At 35.2% G+C, this 27,033-nt stretch overlaps 1 protein-coding gene across 1 annotated transcript in view; it reads left to right on the top strand.

The window, feature by feature from the left end:
* TBC1D8B (TBC1 domain family member 8B) overlaps window positions 1-27,033 on the top strand; it is a 63,756-nt gene that overhangs the window by 19,196 nt on the left and 17,527 nt on the right. The window contains exons 2-11 of the mRNA XM_039233476.1: window positions 2,669-2,779; window positions 5,268-5,386; window positions 5,824-6,049; window positions 6,716-6,956; window positions 9,440-9,647; window positions 10,937-11,104; window positions 17,771-17,920; window positions 18,472-18,622; window positions 19,227-19,441; window positions 25,720-25,837. Of these exons, the coding sequence (XP_039089407.1) occupies window positions 2,669-2,779; window positions 5,268-5,386; window positions 5,824-6,049; window positions 6,716-6,956; window positions 9,440-9,647; window positions 10,937-11,104; window positions 17,771-17,920; window positions 18,472-18,622; window positions 19,227-19,441; window positions 25,720-25,837 (1,707 nt within the window). The remainder of the gene's footprint in view (window positions 1-2,668; window positions 2,780-5,267; window positions 5,387-5,823; window positions 6,050-6,715; window positions 6,957-9,439; window positions 9,648-10,936; window positions 11,105-17,770; window positions 17,921-18,471; window positions 18,623-19,226; window positions 19,442-25,719; window positions 25,838-27,033) is intronic.

The following is a 27,033-nucleotide window of genomic DNA, read 5'->3' as shown; positions in this document are numbered from 1 at the left end:
TTTCGGGGATCAAACTCAAAAACAGTGAGATCATGACCTGAGCTAAAGTCAGACGCTTAACTGACTTGAGCCACCCAGGCATCCCAAACCAGTGCTGTTTAATATATTCTTTTATTAAACTTATAATTTCTTTACTTTGACAATTTTGTCAAGTTGTTATTTGTATATTTATATACATAGACATTCATATACTTGATTTTGTTTTTCAACCTGAAGATGTTTACCTCTTTTGGTTCCTTTACTTACACCCTTTTATCTTTCTTTTGAATATTTTCACTTTCTGGTCTTCAACCTGAGAACATTCTCCTTCTTTCCATTTCCTGAATAATTTCAGTCACCTTGCTCTGAAGAGGCTATCTGCAATGTTTACCTCTGACTTTTCTTTCTTTATCCTTGATCTTTTAGCCAAATCTAATTTCTCACAGTCCCCTTTTCAGGCTGAATGTTGATAGATTTATTTATTTATTTTATCTACAAACCCTTCAGGAATTTTGTCATTATTAGATGAAATACAGTCACTTCCTCTGTCTCTCCTCATTTCCATTCTCTCTTCCCCAGTACCTCCTCTTTCATAATATTTGTCTGGGTTTTCTTATTTCTAGTTCTTAAAGTCCTCAATTCATACCAGAACTTTTTTGATATCAGATAACTTTTCTCTCTATAATCTGTACCTGTTGCCATTGTCAAAATCTTTCTTGATAGTTTATCCCCACTATCAAAACCCTCTGTCAGGTTGTTGATATTATGCTGTATTTGTAGCCCCTATTTTTATTTTTTATTGATTCTTACATTCACTCTCTTACTCTTTCAGCTGAGCAGATTTCTAGCTCTTTATTCTATCTCTTAGTCTTCTAATTTACCTCCCTCAGTGCTTATAATAAATAACTCCCTACCACACATCTGCCAACCTATGTATATTCTCATTGAAAGTTTGCTTGAAATCTTATTTTAAGTGGATAAAGATAGGAAAATAGCAAAAGGCCTATTTTGTAATTGATTTCATTTTTTTCTCAAAAATTTGTATGCTAAAGAGAAATGCTTATAAAATAACACTTACACTTAACCAGTCAAAGATTCCAGAGAAGAAAGGTAGTTTAGATATTTTAGCCATCCCATTGAAAGTTTGCTCATGTTGTGCCCAGCAATATGTTGAAAGGGGATACAAACCCAGAAGTTGAAGACATGATTATTGTCCTCAGAGAACTAATGATCTAGGTTAGGAGACTAGATTAATATACATAAAGCATATCGAAGAAAGTAGCTATAATAACTAGCCTAATAATCAAAATGCTGGGTTGTGTTTATAGACTTTAAAGTGTTATAAGTAATGAGGGGGAAGAGAAGACATTATTGCTTGGAGTTGCCAGTAAAGATTTTATGTGGGAAGGGGGTCTTGGAAAAAAATGTAGAATTTGGATTAGCTAGACTGAGCTAGAAGACTTGTATTAGTGTATGTATATAGGTGAAAAGAGAATTTCTGAGCAAAGAGTCTAACAGAAATTAGTTGATCGTTAAAGAGAGCATCAAATTTTATTCCAAGGAAGAGTAGAAAATATAATGAGATAATTAAATTGGAACTAATTGATCAAAAGCCTTGAATTCTAAATTGAAGAATTAAGAATTGTTAAAGAAGGGGGCATCTGAGTGACTCAGTCGGTTGAGTGTTCAACTCTTGATTTCGGCATAGGTCATGATCCCAAGGTCATGGGATCGAGCCCCACGTCAGGCTCCACACTGAATGTGGAGCCTACTTAAGATTCTCTCTCTCTTCCTCTGCCCCTCCCCCCCCACTTGCTTTCCCTCTATCTCTAAAATTTAAAAAAATAAAAGAATTGATGAAAAGAAAATTCCCTTCCTACACATTTTACTTAATCAAAGTTTTATCTTGTTTAAATATCCAAGATTTTTTTACATAAATAGTGTTTGTTAACACTGAGTGTTTTACTATGTACTAAGTATTGTTCTAATTTTATATGTTATAATAACTCATTTCATCTTTACAGCAACCCTTTGTGGTAGGTTCCATTTTAACCCCCTTATTTTACAAATGAGGATGAAGAAAAGGTAACTACAACTGGTTCAGTTTGGCACGGGTGTCAGAGCCAGTGTTCAAACTCAGGAAATCTCTGGTACCAGAATCTACATTCTTATCTGCTATATGCATAATCTTATGGAGGACATAAATATAAATATATAGTGAGATATTTTACGATGAAATGGACTTATTTTTTTTATTAAAGATAATTTTCTCCAGTACTACTCATATTGGAGCACAGTAATCTCTTTGTCCTGAGTATATTTTTTATTTAAGCAATATCTTCACAAGGAAACTTTGAGCTAGGATTTTTTAAAAATTTTTTAACGTTTATTCATTTTTTTGAGAGAGACAGAGCATGAGTGGGGGAGGGGAAGAGAGAGAAGGAGACACAGAATCTGAAGCAGGCTCGAGGCTTTGAGCTGTCATCACAGAGCCTGACACGGGGCTCAAACCCATGAACTGTGAGATCATGACCTAAGCTAAAGTCGGGCATTTAACCGACTAAGCCACTCAGGCGCCCCAGGGCTAGAAATTTTAAGAAAGATTAATCCATTGGTTGTTTCTCAGATGAAGTGTATTAGTTTTATGTTTTGTAAAATCTTTATTTTAACAGTCTCTTTATTACAACAGGGCTTCTGGTTGGAACTCTTGATTCAGTCTTAGACTCTACTGCTAAAGTTGCTCCATTTCGTATTCTACACCAGACACCAGATTCTCAAGTTTACCTGTCAATTGCATGTGGTGAGTACAATTTTTAAAACCTATAATTCATACAAATAAGGATACTAAGAAATTGAATATTTACATTTATTTATACTCCCCAGTTTTGATTTAGAAAGAAGTTAAATGTGTAACTATATTGAGAGAATAGCGGAAGGATTATAGATTATTACAGTTTTTTAAAAAATCCATTAGTGTGAGGGACCTGAAGTATGTGTTCCAGCAAGTTTTGGTCATTGCTCCTGCTACCTGATTCCTTTCTTCAACTTATATCTGCTTCACCGAACTGCTGAGAAGATGAGAACTTCCCATGAAATACTTCGTTTTATCTCTGATAACTCAGATTAGGGAAATCAAGTGCAGAATTAAAGATTGTCGCCAAGGAGAGTATAAGCCTCCCAAACTGAAACATTTTTAGTTACACACCTACTTTCTCACAAAAGGTGTGTCTTATAGGTCATGCTACATATTCATGCTGAGGTCGTTCAGATGCCTCCGCATACATATATTATAGATAGAAAATGAATTAGGATATATTTCCTAACAAAACAACTCAAGATTTTTGTAAAAACCCACAATAATAGTTTACTGCTTTTATGATACCATTATAATGTTGGTCTAAATTAAAATCCCAGATTTCTGGCCTTTTTAATGTTGTAAGACCGTCTTTTTCTTTCTTTTGTCTCAACCCTCTCTTCCCAAGTAGATTCACTTTTTAAAAAGCATGTGGAAAAAAATAGTTACAGAGAGAGAAGGAGGCAAACCATAAGAGACTCTTAAATACAGAGAACAAACTAACGGCTGATGGGGCATAGGTGGGGGAGAGAGGAAATGAGTGATGGGCATTGAGGAGGGCACTTGTTGGGATGAGCACTAGGTGTTGTATGTAAGCGATGGATCATGGGAATCTACCCCCCAAAACCAAGAGCACACTGTATATACTGTATGTTAGCCAATTTGACAATAAATTATATTTAAAAAATAAATTAAAAAAACACATGAATTCTTGGTAGTTCATATGTGTGAGCATATATGCATAGAGCATATAGAGCATAAAAAATATTAATTTTTTAAGATATATGGCTTGTTTTTTGCATCTTCGTATATATTGTCTTTAGTGATGCTGGTGAGTGTTTTCTCCTGGCTCTTTTATTTTAATGGTTTTATTTTTGAGAGAGAGAGAGCGAGCGAGCATGAGCAGGGGAGGGCAGAGAGAGGGAGGCAGAGGATCCGAAGCAGGCTCTGCTGTGATAGCAAAGAGCCTGATGTCGAGTTTGAACTCATAAATCTTGAGATCATGACCTGAGCTGAAGTCAGATGCTTAACCAATTGAGCTACCCAGGCATCCCTCTCCTGGCTCTCAGACATTACACCTGCTCCTTGTGAGACATTTGTAACCTCCACTCTAAATCTGGTTGGCAGAAATTATTTGGGGAAAAATGTCCGTTCTACTTCAAAAAGGTGGAGTTATTATATCACTTATTCCCCTAAATTAACAGGATGCAGAAATATAATAATTACCTACTAATGAGGCTTTCTTTATACCTAAAGGACCAAAAAAAGGTATAAAATTTTTCCATGGCTTTTATTTGTGATTCCTTAAAGAAAATTATTACACATGGTATTGTGACTTTAGTAACATGAATACAGTTTCTAACTGGGTTATAGGAAATAGGCAGTTTTGCAGTTTCAGTAAATTTGTTAATATGATATATATCCATATATATCATAAAACATACTTAGGAGTCAAGATGTTTCTTTTGAGTGAAATTTTTATAATCCACAATGCTGGTGAGGTCTTTATGTGGTAATCAGGGGAGACTGATAGATACTGAAATGTTTATCAAGCCAAAGCAACCCCAAACCTAACTAATATTTAATCTCACCCTCAACAAGCCACCTAACACTGATCTGGCAGGTCACATGGATTTACTTTCTTGTAATAAGGTTTCTAACCTCTTTTATTAAACTTCTTTAAGTTCACTAGGCCTTTTAATGAAAAGGGTGACTGAACAAAGGCTTCACCTTCTAATAGAAGTAGAGTTGCCACTGCTGAAAATCCACATTTCACATAGTATTGTCATATACATGCTGTTTGTAGTCACACAGATTATATGCACAGTACTAACTGTATTATTTGAAGACCAAGAATTATATATGTTTCTGGCACTCTGTATATTCTCTTAAAAAATACTAGTTGCTGTAGGTACCAGTTACTGGCATCTTGTTTTCAGAATTTTCTGTCTTTGCTCATGAGTTGTGTTTACCTTTTCCCCTTCTTATTAAATATTTTATTCTTTCACTTAACAATGAAAAATAGTATTTATCCCCACATATACAGATGAAGTAGAGAATAAGTGTAATTAATATCTTTATTCCGTTATGATCATCATTTTTGAAAATGAGCAAATATACTTTTATTTCTTTTTAAACAAAGCTTGTGAATATCAAGAGCAATTTTGTTGTGGTGTTTCCCTTCAGTCTTTTATTCTCTTTCATTATGAATCAGGAGCCAACAGAGAAGAAATAACCAAACATTGGGATTGGTTGGAACAAAACATCATGAAGACCTTATCTGTGTTTGATTCAAATGAAGATATTACCAATTTTGTACAAGGAAAGATAAGAGTAAGTGATGGATATATTTTGTAGATGGAATACTAAAATCTTTGACCCTAAGATCAAACACATGTGGAAGATCATTGTTTTACTGACACCTTTCAGTATTGGCAGAACACATAAGAATGTCAGAATCAGTGCTAAAGAAAATTATAAAAGTCAGTGATTAGTTTTTAGTGCCCTTGTGAGTACGCTTAGGGATATTTTCATTTCAGTATTTCTTGAATTTAGAATTTGAATGAGCCCTTTACTTAATTCAAAGAAATATTTAGCACCCATATTTGTGGTAGCTCCTTGTGCGGCATTAGAAAATTAAAGAAAATTTGCTCACATCTGTCCTAAGAGAAGCATGTATGTACACAGTTTTATTCAGTGAACTATTTAAATATATAAAATGTATTTTTGTTGGTAGCTAATAATTTTCAAAAATTATTTGTCTCCTGTAGGGATTAATTGCTGAAGAGGGAAAACAGTCTTTTGCAAAAGAAGATGATCCTGAGAAATTTCGAGAAGCCCTTTTGAAATTTGAAAAATGTTTTGGTTTACCAGAGCAGGAGAAGTTAGTGACCTATTATTCATGCAGTTATTGGAAAGGACGGGTTCCTTGTCAGGGTTGGCTCTATCTTAGCACCAACTTTCTGAGCTTCTATTCTTTTTTGTTGGGATCAGAAAGTAAGTGGTTTCTGTTGCTTACCATGACTTTGAACTTGCTGACCTATCAACTCTATGGTGTTATTAGGTTGTATATAAAGTAATGGATTGATATAAAGAGTAATTAAACTGTACATTAAAAAAATTCACTTCATCTGGAGAAAGAATCCTTTAATGGCTGGTTGCTTAACATAGGAGCCATTAGAAGTATGTATGTGCCTTGCATATTGTGGGAATTGAATGAATATTAAATGATGATGGTGACCTGGCATATAACTCCTTTCTTATTCTAAACTATCTACTTTCTGCAATCCATGTTTTAATTTACAATATAAATGTAGTAGCCATAGTACCTAATGGCCCAGAGTTATAAAGAAGAATCAAACAGTAATGTTCATAGCACACATATAGCTTTTACATCAGTGATTATGCAATTATGTAAAGTAACAGGTTTAAATATAAAATGAGAATAATTTTTTTAATCCTTTAAAATTACATCTGTTCCTAAAATCATCAGTTATTGTATGTTCATGGTTATGCTTCAAAATTTTAACTAATCTTGAAGTCTCAAGTATTTTAGTTTGTAGCATTTTTCAGGTGTTAACTGTTGTTTCAAAAGAGCTGATTGAGAAACATTAATCAATATTGAGAAATTTAATCATACCTGTTTATAATTCTTATTTGCAGTCAAACTCATTATCTCCTGGGATGCAGTCTCAAAACTTGAAAAGACTTCAAATGTTATACTAACAGAGAGTATTCATGTGTGTTCCCAAGGGGAGAATCACTACTTTTCAATGTTTTTGCATATTAATGAAACATATCTTCTTATGGAACAGCTGGCAAACTATGCTATAAAGAGACTTTTTGATAAGGAAACATTTGCTAATGACCCAATCCTTGATGATCCTCTACAAATCACCAAGAGGTATTCAAAGCTTAATTAATACTTTTTAAAGTATTGTTTGACCAAAGAACAGCAACATTGATTATCATTAATCTATGTTATATGGTAATATTTCTTTGGAATTAATCGTCAATATGTGGGATTTTTTTTAGCTTATTCAGATGCATTTCACAAGTAGTATCCCCTTCATTGAGTTTAATCCTTAGAAGTAATAGAAGTTAGTTTTGAAAATTATTTATTGAGATCTCAGTAGAATTTTCCCTAGAGTGCTTTTAGAAATATAGAGATTTTTGTATGCATAGCTGGTCTAAATTTCTCTATGTGTAGTCTAGACAGCTTCAAGTCTGATATTGTAAGATATATTGTTTGTTTTTAAACATAATTTATAGACACCATCTTTTTTTTTTTATGAGGAAGCAAGTTAGTAGAGTCAGTGAAGCGTGGACTTTAGAAAGAGAGTACAGCAACCCTTGGACAAGTCATTCTCTCTCAGGACCCTCGTTTCCTCATCTATCATTTCTACCTCAGAGAGCACTAGTGAGGAATGAATGAACAAGATAATGTGTGAAAGCACTTTATAAAATATAAAACCCTAGATTAATGTTAATCATTATTAATGCCTGCATGAGAAATATCTCTGATAGCTGTTTGCCACTATATTTGGTTTGCTGAAATGAACCAGAGTTCTTCTGTACTGCTTAACAGAACAGTTGAATGAAACGTGCATGCCAAAGGAGAGGGAGAGAAAAGAGCATCTAGAAACAGCTAGTGAATGCAGCTTCTGGCCCCCAGCACAAGGATGTAGATTATGGGAAACTGTGAGAGGAACCTAAGCTGCAGTCTTATGGATGGACCAGAACAAGTGGGTTCTGGTTCACACATAATCAACTCTAGAGGGTTGTGTGATTACTACATAGCCCTAACTGGTATAGTTGTTCCTCTGGCCTATTTCTAAACCATTTCTAAAATCTGAATACATGAGAACTTCTTTGTGAGTGTGTCTGCTTTTCTGGAAAATAGATCAGTGAGGTGAATTTTTTACAGGTCCTAGTGTATATAATTTATAAATAGAAGTCTATAATAAGGATTAGGAATCCTGTTTGTATTATAGTTGAGCATTTGTTTTTGTAATTTGTTCCTTGATTGGCCACCATAAAAATAAACTTTTTAGCTATTTTATTTCCTTTAGAATATCTTCTAAAAGGCCATCTATCAAGGAGTTATTCATTACCAAGTCTGTATTATTTGAATTAGATCTAGGATATTCATTTTTGTCTATGTGCATTTTAAGAAAGCCTACTAAAAATCATATATATCTAAATCCTTGTTTCTAGTAAGTTAAGAACAATAGCTTATTCAGGCTTAGTATCCAAATGACTTTTTTGTAAGATTGAATATCTTTATTGTTTCGGTTTATTGTTTTTACACATATGTATTACTTCTCTAATTTAAACAATGCAGAAGCCCAATAGCAATAGTTCAGTGTATATCTTTCCAGGCTTTCTAATGCATTAATTAAAAAATATTCGCAAAAATCATGGTTGGGACTTAACATCACATATTATTCCATAGCCTGTTTCCCTCCCTTAAAATAATATATCATGGACACTTTTCATTTATATAAATAGACCTCATCTTTTAAAATAATAGTAAAATAACCCACCAAATTATAATTTCAATGAGGTAAAATTAATGTGGCTTTTTGTTCATCAGAATTATTTTGAAAGACATGATGAAATACCACATATTCAAATAGTATATGCTGGAAAGATGAATTTGATTTTAACTTTGTTGGCTTTGATTTAGAACTTGCATAATTTACTTACTACCCCAGATGGCATTGCTGCTTAACACCAGTGTTTACTGCCTCTAGAAAAATTGTACTATTTTAAGCAATTATTTTTTATTCATATATTTATATACCAGTTAAGAAGTCGTCTTTATTTGTTGATGCCTCTCCTTTGCCCAATACTGTGCAAGCAGTGTTGTTTTATCTTGCCTCTACTTTGGATTTTTTAAAACATTAATTTAAATGTTTGCTTCACTTAATTTTAATATTATCTTTTATGCACTATTCTTATCTAAATTTTGATGCCACAAATTTTTATTTTTCATTTTTCATTTTTATTTTATTTGAACTGGGTGACTCTTGATTTTCTGATAACCACATATAAAAATTATTGCTTGCCATTATTGGTTTTGCCATAATTTCATATTATGGATGTATAATAATAATCCTCCAGCAGATCATTCTTTAACAGATGCAGTCCTACTTCATCTCTAACTTTTGTGCCTTGTAATCTAGTAGTAAAACAAAATTGGAAAAGGGAACAAAGAAAATGAATTTATTATGAATTAGTGTGTTTCTCCCATTTCATAATTTGTTGAAGAACATAGCATGTAGTATTTAAACTTTCTGCTCTACAGTACATTTAGATTAATCAATATGGTCATGTGTGCATTTTAGAAGTCATTATTTGAGCCCCCTTTTTTCTTTCCTACAGAGGTCTGGAAAATCGAGCCCACAGTGAGCAGTTCAGTGCTTTTTTTAGGCTCCCCAAAGAAGAGGCTTTGAAAGAAGTACATGAATGTTGCTTATGGTTACCATTCAGCCACTTTAATACTCATGGAAAAATGTGCATCTCAGAAAACTATATCTGCTTTGTTAGCCAGGATGGCAGTCTATGTAGTATAATTATTCCATTACGAGAGGTAATATGAATTTGGTTACATATCAGTTCTTAGTTTGAAAATGCTATCATTCACAGAGTGAAATATCCTGTTATTCTGTAAATTATTAAAATCTCAATATGCACTATCCTTTTAGTAATTTTTACATAATCGTTTTTATAAGCCCAGTATTATTCTTCAGAATAAGCATACCATTCTTCAGGAAAAGAGTACTAGAATAAGAGCTCTTATTTAAAGTGAAGATAGAAAAAAATAAAAATTTACAAACCAGATGAGGGTTTAGGATGACTCATGATAGAACATGATCACTCAGGCATTTATGACAGGAGTACCAAAACTTAGACTATTACATTTGGTACACATAGTCAAAGGGAATAGAATTGATAGCTTTTATGTAAGTTAGGAATAAATTGTCAGCATTATAGCACTGAATTTTTACATTTGTAGTGTCATTTTTAAAGACTACACGTTAAGTAAACCTTTTCCTTGAGAAGTGAAGTAACTTGCACTGAGGTTACTTGTGTCAAGTGGTGCAAATAGTACCCAAAGTCTATTTAAAAAAAAGTTTTTAGTTTAATTTTAGGGAGAGAGCAAGCAGGGGAGGGGTAGAGAGAGAGGGAGAGAGAGAATCCCAAGCAGGCTCCATGCTGTCAGTACAGAGCCTGACATGGGACTTGATCTCACAAACCATGAGATCATGACCTGAGCTGAAATCAAGAGTTGGATGCTTAACCAGCTGAGCCACCCAAGCACCCCGTGTCTTCTATTTTTTTAAAAGTTTGTTTGTTTGTTTGCTTCTTTAGAAAGAGAAAGAATGAGCAGTGAGGTACGGAGAGAGACAATCTCAAGCAGGCTCCATGTTGTTTTTGCAGAGCCTGATGCCAAGCTCTGTCTCATGAAACATGAGATGATGACCTGAACAAAAATCAAAAGTCGAATGCTTAACTGATTGAGCCACCCAGGTGCTGCCACCCGCCCCCCTGCAAGTCTGTTTCTTAGTAAGTCATACCATGGACCAAAACTTTAGTCTCAAAAGAGTAAGCTAAAGTCGTGCCTGGGTGGCTCAGTTGATTAAGCATCCCACTCTTGATTTTGGTTCAGGTCATGATTGTGAGATTGAGCTTCACATTGGGCTCCACGCTGGGTGTGGAACCTACTTAAGATTCTCTATCCCTCCTCCACTCACATGGGTGCATACATGCTTTTCTCGCTCTCTCTCTCAAAAAAAAAGAGTAAGCTAAACATATTTTGCCTGAAAGTGTTAGTAACAAGGGAGAATGTGATTCATTTGAAATGTTTTTACCCCCCAGGTCTTAGCTATAGATAAAACAAATGATTCCACCAAATCTGTCATCGTTAGCATCAAAGGAAAGACAGCTTTTCGCTTCAGTGAAGTTAAAGACTTTGAGCAACTGGTGGCAAAACTCAGACTCAAGTGCGGAGCAGCTTCTGCTCCATGTCATGATGTTAGCACAGAGGTAATTATATAACAATCAAATCATTGTTTAATAAAACTTTGTGTTTTGTATGGTTTTTCAAAAGGAATTCATAGTATCTTTTGTATTCATACTTTAGGGTTATTTTTTTTAAAAAGACTAAAACCAAAGAAATTACATTCTGTAGGTCACTTAAAGCAGAAGTGAAAATTATCCTTTTTTAGGAACTCATATTTTAAAAAATTATTACCATTTGATCTTTTTTGACTATATCTACAGTATCTTGTACTTTCACATAACATGAAATAACTCAACATTTTAATAATATTTTAATAACTCAAACTATATTTGAGAATTTAATAAAGACTTGAAAAAGGATTCTCTTACTGCTGCGGAGAGACCACAATTTTAAACCAGTCTGAATATCATTTATTTAATATCAAGTAGCTCAGCCTTACTTACATAATATAGCCCAAAGCAAAATAGTGACAAAGCTGTTTACTAGTAAAGTATTAGGAAAAGCAAATATTCTTGGCAAAGGATAGTTAAAAGCTTGATTTTGATGTTTAGTACGTCCTTTATAGAAATGTAGATAGTTTTGATTCAAATTTTCATTTTTAATGCCTAGGAAACTCATGTTTTAATAGATTGATAAAGTATCACATTTTTACTATTGTATTTTAATTAAAACTTTGAAGAAAAAAATCAACATTGGTTTTACTGGCTATGTTATTTTATTTGGATTGGATTATAGAGGCTTTTATCTCTCCATAGTAGAGGCTAAAAATATTATGCTCAGTCCATTATAATGCAGTATTGATAAAACTAACTTCCTCTTTGATAATAGAAAAACACAGTGAAAGCATATAATCTAAAAATACATATATCTCAGTTCCAGACATAGAATCTTCATGTTGACCATCAAGAATTTTTTTGCCCCAGCTTTATAATCTTTCATTCTCTTCAGGTGTGCAGCCAGGATATTCCTTAGTTTGATGTCAGGACATAGGCAAAATCTGATCAGTCCTGATAGTTTCTCTCCCAATGCTTCTATATTCTTGTTTACGTCACTTTTTTCCCCTATCCCATTCCATTTCAGGTTCATTCTCTGTTAGATTTAATGCACTGCTTATCTTTTTCCTTCTGTTTATCTGTGTGTCTTAAACCTGAAGAACTGGAATTTTTCCCTGAAAACTCTCAGGTGCCTCTACGAGTTGGGTATGCTCAGTTGTCAAGAAAGGATTTTGTTTCAGAATGAGTTTATCATCTTTTCGGCTGTATGTCAGAGTTCAAAAGTCTTCTAGTTTCTCTTACCCATTTCTAGAGGTCTAATAAGGATATGTACAAAATACCGGTTAGTATATGGGTTTGCTAGGAAATGGATTTTTTTCCAGTGTTCTCTTTAATCCTCATCCCCTATTTGCCCCATCCCCCATCTACCTTCCCTCTGGTAACCATCAGTTTGTTCTCTATAGTTAAGAGTCTGTTTCTTGGTTTGCCTCGCTCTCTTTCTACCCCCATGCTTGTTTGTTTTATTTCTTAAATTCTACATATGAGTGAGATAATGTGGTATTTGTCTTTCTCTGGCTGAGTTATTTCGCTTAGCATTATACTCTCTAGCTCTATCCATGTTGTTGCAAATGGCAAGATTTCCTTTTTTATGGCTGAATAATATACATACACACCCATTTTTAAAATCCATTCACCTATCCATGGACACTTGGGCTGTTTCTATAGTTTGGCTATTGTAAATAATGCTGCTGTAAACATAGAGGTGCATGTATCCTTTTGAATTAGTGTTTTTGTATTTCATTGTGTAAATACACAGTAGTGCAATTAATTATTGGATTGTAGACTGGTTTTATTTTTAACTTTTTGAGGAACCTCTATATTGTTTTCCACAGTGGCTAAACCAGTTTCATTCCCACCAGCAGTGCAATAGGACTCCATTTTCTCCACATCCTTATCAACACCTGTTGTTTATGTTGTTTATTTTAACCATTCTGACAGGTGTGAGGTGGTATCTCATTGTAGCTTTGATTTTCATTTCCCTGATGAGGAGTGACAATGAGCATCTTTTCATGTGTCTGTTGTCCATCCGTATGTCTTCTTTGGAGAAATGTCTGTTTATGTCTTCTGCCCATTTTTTAGTTGGATTTTTTTGTTTTTTTGGGGTGGGTATTGAGCTGTATAAGTTCTTTATATGTTTTGGATACTAGCCTTTACCAGATATATCATTTGCAAATATCTTCTGCTTTTCAGTAGGTTGCCTTTTAGTTTTGTGGATTGCTTTCTTCATTGTACAGAAACCTTTTATTTTGACATAGTCCCAATAGTTTATTTTGGCTTTTTAAAATTAATTTTTTTAGAAAATTTATTTATTTAAATTCAAGTTAGTTAAGATACAATGTAGTATTAATTTTATCACTTACGTATAACACCAGGTGCTCATCCCAGCAAGTGACCTCCTTAATGCCCATCACCTGTTAAGCCCATTTCTACACCCATCTCCCCTGCCAGCCTCTCAGTTTCTCTGTATTTAAGAGTCTCTTATGGTTGGTTTCCCTCTCTGTATTTATCTTATTTTTCCTTCCCTTCCCCTGTGTTCATCTGTTGTGTTTCTTGAATTCCACATATGAATGAAGTCACGTGATATTCAACTTTCTCTAATTTCTCAACATAATACACTCTAGTTCCATCCACATTGTTGCAAACGGCAAGATTTCATTCTTTTTTTTTTTTTTTTTGGTCACCGAGTAATATTCTGTTGTATACATATACCACATCTTCTTTATCCATTCATCAGTCGATGGACATTTGGGCTCTTTCCATATTTGGCTATTGTTAATAACACTGCTATAAACATTGGGGTGCATGTGCCTCTTTGAAACAACATTTTTGTATCCTTTGGATAAATACCTAGTAGTATAATTGCTGGGTCATAGAATAGTTCTATTTTTATTTTTTTTCAAAGTTTATTTATCTATTTTGAGAGAGAGTACACACAGGGGAGGGGAGGAGAGAGGGGAGAGAATCTCAAGCAGGCTCTGCACTAGAGCTGGACGTGGGGTTGGAACTCAGGAACCACAAGATCATGTATGTCCTGAGCCAAAATCAAGAGTTGGACACTTAACTGACTGAGCCACCCAGGCGCCCCTATTATTAATTTTTTCAGGAACCTCCATACTGTTTTCCAGGATGGCTGCACCCCCCTGGGTTTTTTTTTAAATAGCCTTTTTGTGTGATGGAATGAAATAAGTCACACAGTAGTACTTGCTGGAAAAACTTTGCAAGCACCAAAAGAAAGACTGTCATTTTCCCTTTAGATATTCATTCCTCCTTTGTTGAAGATTAATTGACCATATAATTGTGGGTTTATTTCTGAGTTTTCTGTTCTCTTCCATTGATCTATATGTCTATTTTTATGCCTGTACCATGCTGTTTTAATTACTACCACTTTGTATTATAATTTGAAGTTTAGAATTATGATACTTCCAGTTTTGTTTTTCTTTTTCAAGATTGCTTTGGCTATTCAAAGTCTTTTGTAGTTCTGTACAAATTTTAGAATTATTTATTATAGTCCTGTGGAAAATGTTGTTGGTATTTTGATAGGGATTACATTAAGTATATATATTGCTTTGGGTAATGCAGACATTTTAACAATATTTGTACTTCCAACCCATGAGCATGGAATATCTTTACATTTCTTTGTGTTGTCTTGAATTTCTTTCATCAGTGTTTTATAGGTTTCAGAGTACAAGCCTTTCACCTCTTTGGTTAATTTTATTCCTAGATATTTTATTATTTTTGTTGCAATTGTAAATGGGATTATTTTCTTAATTTCGTTTTCTGCTGTTTCATTATTAGTGTATAGGAATGATGCAGTTTTCTTTTTTTTTTTATTTTTTATTTATTTATTTTTTTTTACAAATAGTTTATTGTCAAATTAGTTTCTACATAACACTCAGTGCTCATCCCCAAAGTGCCCTCCTCCATGCCCCTCCCCCCCTCCCCCCCACATCCATCAGTCCTCAGTTTTTGTCAGCATTCAAGAGTCTCTCATGGTTTGCCTCTCTCCCTTTCCCCCACCATTTCCGCCCTTCTTCTCCCGCTTAGGAATGATGCAGTTTTCTGTACATTGATTTTGTATTATGCAACTTTACTGACTTAATTTATCACTTCTAGTAGTTTTTTGGTAGAATCTTTAGGGTTTTCTGTATGCAAAATCCTTTAATCAGCAAACAGAAACAATTTGATTTCTTCCTTTCCTATTTGCATGCATTTTCTTTGGTTCTCTTCACTGATGGCTCTAGCTGGGACTTTTAGGACTATGTTGAATAGGAGTGGTGAGAGTAGCCTGGTTTATCTTGTTCTTGATCTCAAAGGGAAAGCTTTCAACATTTTACCATGGAGTATGATGTTAGCTGTGGGCTTGTCATTTATGGCCTTTATTATATTGAGGTATGTGTCTTCTAAACCCACTTTCTTGAAAGTTTTTATCATGAAAGGACATTGAATTTTGTCCAATGGTTTTTGGGATGATCTTATGATTTTTATTTTTTTATTCTTTTCATGTGTTGTATGCCATTTATTGATTGTGTATGTTGAACTATTCTTCCCTCCCAGGGATAAATCCCACTTCATCATAGTGTATGATCCTTTTAAAGTGCTATTAAATTTGATTTGCTAGTATGATGTTGAGAATTTTTGCATCTGTATTCCTTGGGATTTTGGCTTGTAATTCTTTTCTTGTCCTGTTCTTATTTGGCTTTAGTGTTGGATATTCTGGCGTTATAAAATTATTTTGGGAGTTTTCCCATCCCCTTCAGTTTTTTGGAAGAATTTGAGAAGGATTGGCATTAATTCTTCTTCAAATGATTAGTAGAATTCACCCATGAAGCCATCTGGTCCAGGGCTTTTCTTTGGTTGGAGGTTTTGGATTACAGAGTCAATGTCCTTACATGTTATTAGTAAGTTCAGATTTTTAAAATTTCTTTATGTTTTATTGATAGTTTTTTAAATTGTGGATAAATATTTCATGTCTGGATATACCACAGCGTTTATCCATTCACCTTTAATAGGGATACCTTGGTTGCCTTCAATTTTTGGCAGCTATGAATAAAGCTGCTATAAACATTTCACTTGAGGGTTTTTGTGTGGACATACGTTTTCAACTAGTTGGATATGTACCTAGGAGCACAATTCCTCAATCATATCATAGGCTATGTTTTGCTTTATAAGAAACTGCCAGCCATCTTCCAAATTGGCTGTACCATTTTTGCATTTCCACCAGCAATGAATGAGATTTCTTGTTCCATATCCTCAGCAGCAAGTACTTGTTCATGTCAGTGTTTTGGATTTTAGCCATTTTAATAGCCAATAGTATCTCGTTTTTTTCATTTGGAATTCCCTAATGATAGAATATTGAACATCTTTTCATATGATTATTTGTCATCTTTTTATCTTCTTTGGAGAGGTCTTTACTCAGATCTTTTGCCCACTTGTTAGTGGGTCCTTATTTTTTTAAACGTAATTTCCTTTTATTCTTTTAATATGTTTATAATAGCTACTATACATTCTTAGTTTACAAAATCCAGGAACTGGGTCCTTTCAAAGACGTTTTCCATTGGTTGCTTTTAAAAAATAGTTCTTGTTTTTTGTTTTTTTTTTTTAAACCTGGCTTTCTCTGATTACCCCCTTGAGTCAGTATAAATTAGTGGTCAGCCAGTGATGGGTCAGAGAGTTCCTTAAATGCTGTGAACCATTAAATTTTCTACTTTTTGCAAAGGGAATCTTTATGTGAAGGTATATCTCAGACTTCTGGAAGCTTTTAAATCAGCCTTAGCTTTTATTTCTTACCTCCAGAGAAGGCCAGAATCGAGCAACTGGGGCCTTCCCCTGTCTCCTTTCTTTCCTGGGCAGTTTCACACCCCTGTACATGCACAGATACTTCTAGATCTCCAAGAATATGTTAAAATCTTTCAAAGTTCCCTTTGGTTATCCAGATCTTCTTTTAGATTTTTAACCAGGCTCTAGTTTCCCCCAAACTGAAATCATAGCCTTAGGCATCTGTGTTGTTATCAGCAGATTACTAAGGCTTTCTGTAATGCCCTGGGGACTGGGCTTTTTTCACAGACCTAGCTCTGAATCAAACGGTACCACCCTGGAAATGCGGGTTTTCTAGGGAGCTGCTAGTCTGGTCAAAATATTGTCTGTGTTCTGGGGATGGGGATTTTAGTGAAGCTCCAGAAAACCCTTTGGCTGTGTTAATGTAGGCTTTCATGGCTACCATACCTCTAAGCTTGGGAGGGAGGGATGATGAGAATAGACAGCCTCATGTTAAAACTTCACAGAATCTGGTGTTCCTACTGAGGTTCATTATTAGTTTTATTTGTATCTATGCTTTTCAGTTCGTTCTGTGCCTTTGGTTCATTTCCAGTGTTCTGAACGGGTATTTTTTAATCCTTTGCCAGTATTTTGTTTTTGAAGGGGAGTGGGTTCATTGAGGTCCTGAGTTTGCTGTTCCAGATGCTAATTTGTTGCTATCTCTAATTTTGAAAGAAAAACAAGTCTCTGTGAGACATTGATTCAGTATTTATTATGTAGACAGATTGTGCTTTATAAATGACAGATAAAGCATGAGCACTTTTTCTTCTTGCAGAATCTTTTAAGCATACATTTGGGACAATTATATTTTTTCTTTTTCAGGTTCCTATTAGTTCTGATTCTACAGACCCATCCGATAATATTGAGGTACGGTCTTTGACGTGTCAGAGAGAATGCAGTAAAACTGTGAACACCGAAGCCTTAATGACAGTATTTCACCCTCAGAATTTGGAGAATCTTAATTCCAAAATGGTATGAAAACAAAATATTTAAATCTATGGACTGAAACAGTTGATCAAAAATAAAAATCTTAGAGCAGACTGGAAGGTATCACAACTGAAAACTTTAATTTTGGTGCTTGAAAAGGTTTTCCAGCAGGTACTGCTGTGTGACTTATTTCATTCCATCACACAAAAAGGCAGTTTAAAAAAACCAAAAGGGCTATTATCAAGAATTAAGAAAAATTGAACATTGTGTTTTATATGCATAGATTGCCAATAATTCTAAAATTGAGGTGATTGGGGGAGAATGATGGTTCAAAGTTTTACCTCTGAAGTGTAATGCTTTTTTCCATTTTTATATGAGTTTAGGTAAGAAGTAAAATAGTAAAATAAAGCTATTATGCTCATGTGGATTTGAAAGATTTATGATGAGTGCTCCAGTGTTTGGCCCCTCTGTGAATACTGATTTTGAATTTCTTTGCTCTTGATTTCCACAGGTATTGTTTCCCACTGAAGAGAGTTTTCAAGTTATTTGAAAGTTTCTTTCTCACCATATTTAGTTGCTTTGATTTTTTGTTACAGCTGAAAGAAAAGATGAAGGAACAGTCATGGAACATCCTGTTTACAGAATGTGGACGTGGTGTTAGCATGTTTCGGACCAAAAAGACTCGAGATCTGGTTGTAAGAGGAATTCCAGAGACCTTAAGAGGAGAGCTATGGATGCTTTTTTCAGGTATTTATTCACTTTACTAACCAACATTAGCTATGCCCCTTCTAGGAGTTATGCACTAAGTAAAAATAATTACAAAGATAGCTGGAAGAAACCCTTACTCATCGTGAGTTCAGACTAGTCAAAGAGAGTAAGGTAGTTATGTGTACTTACTTATATATCCACATATCCATTGTCTGAGCAAATTAGTTTACTAGCCAAGATATGGCTAATTGGGAATATCTCTAGCTCTAGTGTCCAAGGAATTTAAGGGAGAAAAAAAACACAGTTATTGAAAATTCTAATGGATAAAATCAGTTGGTTAAGCGTTCTCTTGATCTTGGCTCAGGTCAGGATCTCACGGTTTATGAGATTGAGCCCCACATTGGGCTCTGTGTGGACTTGGGATTCTGTCTCCCCCACTTTCCCCTCAAAAATAAATAATTATATTTTTTAAATTGGTGTCCCGATGTTATATTCTAGTGAAGCCTTTTCTTTTGTTTTTACTAGGATATTACCTGAGTATAAAGCTAAATTTAAAGGTTATCCAATTCTTTATGTATATATGCAAGTAGTGGCTTTTTTTACATTCCTCTTCTTTTGTATGTTAATGCAATCATCTTTACAGGAGCTGTTAATGACATGGCTGCTAATCCTGGCTATTATGCTGAAATGGTTGAACAGTCCTTAGGGACGTGCAACTTGGCTACTGAAGAAATTGAACGTGATTTGCGTCGCTCCCTGCCTGAACACCCAGCCTTTCAGAGTGATACTGGCATATCTGCTCTGAGGCGGGTACTCACTGCTTATGCATACAGGAATCCCAAAATTGGATACTGCCAGGTATGACTTCATTATGAGCACATCTGTGTACATATTCCAGATGGTAAAATCATATCAAATATAGCTCTATTAACTTGAAAATTGTGATTAGAAAGACAGAGGTTGGGCTGAGATTGATAGGGGGTATTTTTAATCTAAGATGGTAGCAGGAATACTTAAAAGAATTGATATTTCATTACTTCATTTTTCTTTTACATTTAACAAATATTTATTGAATTCTTGCTCTGTAGAAAAATACTGTGCTAGGTGGTTACGACTGTATAAAGATGAATCCTATAAGGATCCTGCCCTTGAAAGTATATTGATGAGTAAGCATTAAAACATATTCACTGGCAAATAAAAAGCACGTGGGACAAATTATTAAAGAAATGTAAAGTTCTATCAGGATTTATTATAGGGATAAATTATTTTTATCTGGAAGAATCAGAGAAGACTTTGTGGAAGAGGTAGTAGCATTTGTAGGGCCTAATAATTGATGAATTTTGGATGTATGGAGCTGAAATGAAAGAATGTTCTAGGTAGAGGGATCAGTGTAACCAAACACAGGTAGAGGTAAACATGGAATGGATGTAGAACATACATTTTGTTTATTAGAAATGTAGGGTGACTCCTACACTGTTGGTGGGAATGTAAACTGGTGCAGCCCCTCTGGAAAACAGTGTGGAGGTTCCTCAGGAAACTAACAATAGAACTCCCCTAGGACCCAGCAATAGCACTGCTAGGAATTTACCCAAGGGATACAGAAATGCTGATGCATAGGAGCACATGTACCCCAATGTTCATAGCAGCACTCTCAACAATAGCAAGAACATGGAAAGAGCCTAAGTGTCCATCAACGGACGAATGGATCAAGAAGATATGGTTTTTCTATACCATGGAATACTACATGGCAATGAGAAACAATGAAATCTGGCCATGTGTAGCAACATGGATGGACCTTGAGAGTGCTATGCTGAGTGAAATAAGTCAGGCAGAGAAGGACAAATAATCATATGTGTGCACGTATAGGAGGATTAGGAGGAACTTAACTGAGGAACAAGGGGGAGAAGAAGGGGGGGGATGGTGGGGGAAAGGGAGAGAGGCAAACCATGAGAGACTCTTGAATGCTGACAAAAACTGAGGACTGATGGATGTGGGGGGAAGGGGGGATGGGCATAGAGGAGGACACTTGTGGGGATGAGCACTGGGTGTTATGTGGAAACTAATTTGACAATAAACTATTTGTAAAAAAAAAAAAAGAAATGTAGGGTGAATGAAACAAAGTAGATAGAGGGGAAAAAATCAAGTAGATTGGGATAGGTCAGGAGTTTGAATTTTATTTTGTAGACAATGGGGGAATCATTGAAAAAATCCTTTAGGAGCACACTATATTAATTAGGGATGCTAGACTGCTACCACAAATAATCTCAAATAGGTAACAGCTTAAACACAATAGAAGTTTCCTCAAAGGAATAAATAGAGAAGAGCAAGTATTTAAGTTCGTAGGCAGCTCTCATTCATGAGATTATTCAGGGACTTAGGCTGGCACCACTCCCTGTCATCTTCAAAACATGGCTTCCAAGATGCTCTTTCATTGCCATTACCATTCACAGGAAACAGGAGAGAGCATGGAGAAACAATTGTAGATTTTATTGGCTAGTAGGCCTAGAATGTGCATACATCACTTCATCCACATTCTGTGGGTCTTGGTCTTATGGCCACACCTGTTTACAAAGAAGACTGCAAAATATAGTGTGACCAAGCATATATATGTCCAGATACTATGGAAGAAGGGAGATTGGATTGTGGTAGATAGCTAGCAGTCTCAGCCACATATTCCTTTATAATGGGCTGAGCACTTACAATGATTATGTATCAATCCTATCTATTCATTAAATCTTATCAATAGAGAATTTTTTTGAAAAGCTATTTAAGTGAATGGATCACCTAAATTACAAGTGTTTAGCATATTTTAGGATCTCTGAGAGGTTAAAAAAAAAAAGTGTAGCACTTCTTTTCTCAAAGAACTTACACTCAGAATCTGCAATGTTAGCTATATATAGTAGTGTAGAGGCACCTTCAAAGTAGGTGGCACTTTCTTTTGACTTCTAAAAGATGAGAGCAAAGTTAGAAACATGGAGGGCACAAGGAAAATTATTCTGAGTTAAAGTAACAATATGAGCAGTACCATTCATGTGAGAATAAGCCTGCCATGGAGATCAGACTGGCTAGATTTATGTTAGAATCAAGAAGTAAATAAGTTTGTGTGGGACAAGATCATGGAGAATCTTTCAAGCCTGGGAAAAGTCTGAATTTATTACTTTTGATCAAGAAGCCATGTGAGCTGTACTGACTCATTATTGATGGGACTAGTTGAGGAAGTTCTCATATGTTCCTAGTTTGTTGAGTGTTTTTATCATGAAAAGGTGTTGGATTTTGTCAAACCATTTTTCTTTGTCTATTGAGATAATCATGTGGTTTTTTTCCTTTTATTCTGTTAATGTCCTGTATTATATTGATTTATTTTCATATGTTGACCCTCCTTGTATTTCCAAGATAAATCTCCCTGGGTCTTGGTTGTATAATCCTTTTTCTGTGTAATTGGGTTCAGTTTGCTAGTATTTTGTTTAGGATTTTTACATTTATATTCATAAAATAAACTGATACATAGTTTTCTTGAGATACCTTTTTGATTTTAATATCAGGGCCTCCCTCATAGAATAAGGTGGATAGTATTTCTTCCTCCTATTTTCTGAAGAGTTTATAAGGGATTGATGTTAATTCTTTAAATGTTTGGTAGAATTTGCTAGTGAAGTCATTTGTTCTAGAGTCTTCTTTGCAGGAAATTATTTCATTACTAATTTGGTCTCTACTTCTTATAGGTCTATTCAGATTTTTCTGTTTCTCCTTGAATTGGTCTCTGTAGTTTGTGTTTTTCTAGGAATTAACCATTTTATGTCTAGGTTATCTCATTAACCATTTTATAACTAGGTTATCTCATTTGTTAGCATATTCCCTTATAATCCTTTTTATTTCTGTTACGATTGATAGTAATGTTCTCAGTTTCCCAGTTTTAATAATTTGAGTCTTTTCTGTCTGTTTTCTATTGTTTTGGTTAGGCTACCTAAAGGTATTTCAAGGTGTTTGGTTTTTTTTTTTTTTTTTTTCAGTTTTTTAAAAATTTTTTCAAAGAACCAACTTTTGGTTTTGTTGATTTTTTTTTTCCCTATTCTTTTTCTATTCCCTATCATGTCCTACTTGTGAAGAACTTCAAGATTAACCAGAGGTGAGAGCTTAGGGCCTTTTCTATTCTTTCTTGAGCATATACAAAGCTCTGGGCATGCATAAAGCCATATCATGCACATGGCCTTCTAGATTCCCAGGAATTTCTCAGAGGTTTACAAAGCCCTCTATGGATATCTCATTCCCCAGATTTTCATTTTAACCCTTTATTAGCCTATTACTTGATTCAACTTTTATTCACTGCCTTAGCAAGCCACATGTTCAACAAATGCCTCCAATTGTTTTCAACAAACACTCTGAGAGAAAGGATTATATACCATGAACTCTGTGTCAGGTCAAGTAAACACAGCCTTGTGAGTGGAGTCTTCATGTGGAAACCGCCAGACAGGTCAAATAATGACAGTTATGTGGAAATAGGGCTCTGAAGGAGCTCCAGCCCCTGTCTGGTCCCTACAGTGACTGCTAGGTGTTTTTACCATGATTGCTGGAGTGTTGGTTTTTAAGGCTACTGTGGAACTGAGCAGTGGGTATGGGTATCAGGGAATTTAAAATGTCAGAGATCTCACTGTTTTTACTGAGATTCAGCCATTTTATTAAATAAATGCTTTCTGAGTTGTTATAAGAGTTTGGTTAATTTTCAGAGTTCTGAAAAATTGATTCTGACAATATTTGCCAATGTTCTTTTTTTTTTTAATGTTTTATTTATTTCTAGGAGAGATAGAGAGAGACAGCGTGAGCAGGGGAGGGTCAGAGAGAGAGGGAGTCACAGACTCTGAAACAAGCTCCAGGCTCTGAGCTGGCAGTCAGCACAGAGCCTGACGCGGGGCTCGAACCCACGAAGTGGGAGATCATGACCTAAGTGAAAGTCAGACGCTTAACCGACTAAGCCACCCAGGTGCCCCTATTTGCCAGTGTTCTTGTTTCTTATATAAAGGAGAGCATTTTCAGAGGGCCTTAACTCTGCCATTTCCACTGATGTCCCCTCCCATTATGGCTTCTTTTATTTAAATAATTTTTAATGTTTATTTATTATTTTGAGAGAAAGTGCACAAGCAGGGAGGGGGCAGAGAGAGGGAGACACAGAATCTGAAGCAGGCTCCAGGCTCTGAGCTGTCAGCACAGAGCCCGATGCAGGGCTTGAATGCATGGACTGCAGACCATGAGATCATGACCTGAGCTGAAGTTGGATGCTTAAACAACTAAGCCATTATGGCTTCTTGCACAGGAAAATTGGCGGGGTAAAAACTAAACTTGAGGTCAAATACAGTGCCAGATCTGGCAAGGAATCTACATACTTAATACACAAATCTATAAGAAAAGTATTAAAATGTGGCACTTGGGTGGCTCAGTCGGTTGAGCGTCCGACTTCGGCTCAGGTCATGATCTCACGGTTCATGGGTTCGAGCCGCGCATCTGGCTCAGTGCTGACAGTTCAGATCTTGGAGCCTGTTTTGGATTCTGTGTGTCTCTCTCTCTCTGACCCTTCCCCACTCACGCTGTGTCTCTGTCTCTCAAAAATAAATAAATGTAAAAAAGATTTTTTTTAATTAAAAAAAGTATTAAAATATAAAAATGAGCAACATCATGAAAAGATTAGTCATAGAACCAAAAATACAGATGGATTGATAAAATGTAAAAAAGAGAAAGTTTGGTGTCAAAAAATTCAAATTAAAGCTATGAAATACCATTTTCACCATCAAATCAACAAGGACAATTATAATTATTACAACTCTTAGTACTTAGTATTGGCAAAGGAGCAGTGAAATAAACATTCAAACACTATTGATCAGGAATATAAATTGGTACAATCTTTCTGGAGTACAATTTGGTAATAATATCATGTCATTTAGAGATAGTGTTCTTTGACTAAATACTTTCATATCTTTTCTGAGAAAAGAATAACACACTTGAAGATTTGTATACAAAGGCATTCATTGCAGTGGTACATATAGTAGTGAAAAATTGGATTCAAGCTAAATGTCCAACAATATTAGAATGGTTAAATAATAGTATATTCAACTTACCAGATTATTTCATAGTCATTAAATACACAGATTTAGAAGAATTATTTAATGGCATTGAGAATGTATAATATCATGGTAAGTGAAAAAAATCAAACTTTAGAAGGGGTAAAGGAAGGAAAGGATGCGTGCACACACACACACATACACACACACACAGTACAACTTATTAACAGTGGTGGTCTCTGAGTAGGTAGGATACGGGAGATCCAAATGTTGTATAGAAGTAATTGTCTGACATTTGTTTGCAAGATAGATTACAAAGAGAAAGGGTGGAATGAAGAGGATAAAGCAGATCAAAAAGACATTTTATAAGAAGAAACCAAGCTATAAAAACACGTTGGATGTGGCAGATAAAGGGTTTCGAGCATGATCAAAATTAGGATAGCAAAGAAGAGAATCCTATTAAATGAGGAAAGGTGTTTAGCTTTGAACACAATTTAGAATGATTGACATCTACGGGATATTCTCCTATAGGTAGTGAAAATACAGATGAAGTTTGTTTCTCCAATTTTAATATGTTTTTGAAAATTATGTTTTTTCCCAGATTTGCAATAATTAAGATATTTTACTCATTGAATTTAGTCTAAAATTATAGAGGTTTTACTTATTTTGTTCTATATTCATATTACTGCTTTATCTTTGAATTCACTGTATAAAGTAACTGATTGCAAATGTTAGCCAGACTTTACCATGTTTTGCTTTGGACTGGCTCAGAGTTCTTATGTTTTCATTATGATTACTTTTCATATTGTTGTTTTTTGCTTTTATAGTTTATTGTCAAGTTGGTTTACATATAACACCCAGTTCTCATCCCAACAAGTGCCCTCCTCCATGCCCATCACCTCCCTTCTCTTCCCCACCCCCATCAGCCCTCAGTTCTCAGTATTCAAGAGTCTTTCATGGTTTGCCTTCCTCCCTCTCTCCCACACTATTTACTTTTCATAGTTCTTATTACTAAAAACTAGGGTTTGAAAAAGAAATGTAATCCTCACCCAAGTAGTATTTATTTATTTATTTTTCTGTCAATTTTAGGCAATGAACATTTTAACTTCAGTGCTGCTTCTGTATGCAAAAGAGGAAGAAGCTTTTTGGCTTCTAGTTGCTGTGTGTGAACGGATGTTACCTGATTATTTTAACCGTCGAATCATTGGTAAGTGTGTGCGTGTATGCGCACACACACACACACATATTCCATATATAAGCACATGTTTTTTTTCTGAACAATTTATATGTCTCTTATAATTATGTATCAAGTGGAAGAACTGATCAGTTAGGTATTGAAATACACAAAATGCAAGCAGTATCAAAATGTCGCATTCACTGATATGCTCACCAGAAGAGCTTTTTGTACTGAATATGATTGGAAAGATTGGTTAATACATTGCTTTTTAAAGATGAAATGCCTGGTTTGTTTCTTAATAAATAAGAAGTAGAAATTTTAAGTTTACCATCTCTGTATTGCTGAAACAATGGTGATCTGAAGCATCCAGAGCTACTGGAACATTTTTTTTTTAGATGTTTTATTTATTTCTGAGAGAGAGATAGAAGAGAAGAGAAGAGAGAGACAGAGACAGAGACAGTGTAAGCAAGGAAGGGTCACAGAGAGAGGGAGATACAGAATCTGAAACAGGCTCCAGGCTTTGAGCTGGCTGTCAGCACAGAGCCCGATGCAGGGCTCGAACTCATGAGCTGTGAGATCATGACCTGAGCCGAGGTTGGACGCTTAACTGACTGAGCCACCCAGGTGCCCCGAATAGTTTCTTTTTTTTTTTTTTTTCTTTTTTCTTTTTTACAAATAGTTTATTGTGAAATTAGTTTCCACATAACACCCAGCGCTCATCCCCACAAGTGCCCTCCTCCATGCCCATCCCTCCTCCCCCCCACATCCATCAGTCCTCAGTTTTTGTCAGCATTCAAGAGTCTCTCATGGTTTGCCTCTCTCCCTTTCCCCCACCCTTTCCCCCCTTCTTCTCCCGGTTGGTCCTCTGTTAAGTTCCTCCTAGTCCTCCTATATGTGCACACATATGATATTTGTCCTTCTCTGCCTGACTTATTTCGCTCAGCATAACACCCTCAAGGTCCATCCATGTTGCTACACATGGCCAGATTTCATTGTTTCTCATTGCCATGTAGTATTCCATGGTATAGATAAACCACATCTTCTTGATCCATTCATCTGTTGATGGACACTTAGGCTCTTTCCATGTTTTAGCTATTGTGGAGAGTGCTGCTATGAACATTGGGGTACATGTGCTCCTATGCCTCAGCATTTCTGTATCCCTTGGGTAAATTCCTAGCAGTGCTATTGCTGGGTCCTAGGGGAGTTCTATTGTTAGTTTCCTGAGG

Source organism: Hyaena hyaena, unplaced genomic scaffold (genome assembly GCF_003009895.1).
Source record: "Hyaena hyaena isolate Hyena2069 unplaced genomic scaffold, ASM300989v1 scaffold_77, whole genome shotgun sequence".
Taxonomy (NCBI): Eukaryota; Metazoa; Chordata; class Mammalia; order Carnivora; family Hyaenidae; genus Hyaena; species Hyaena hyaena.
The sequence above is the reverse complement of the archived record's forward strand: the minus strand, read 5'-3'. Positions and strand labels throughout refer to the sequence as shown.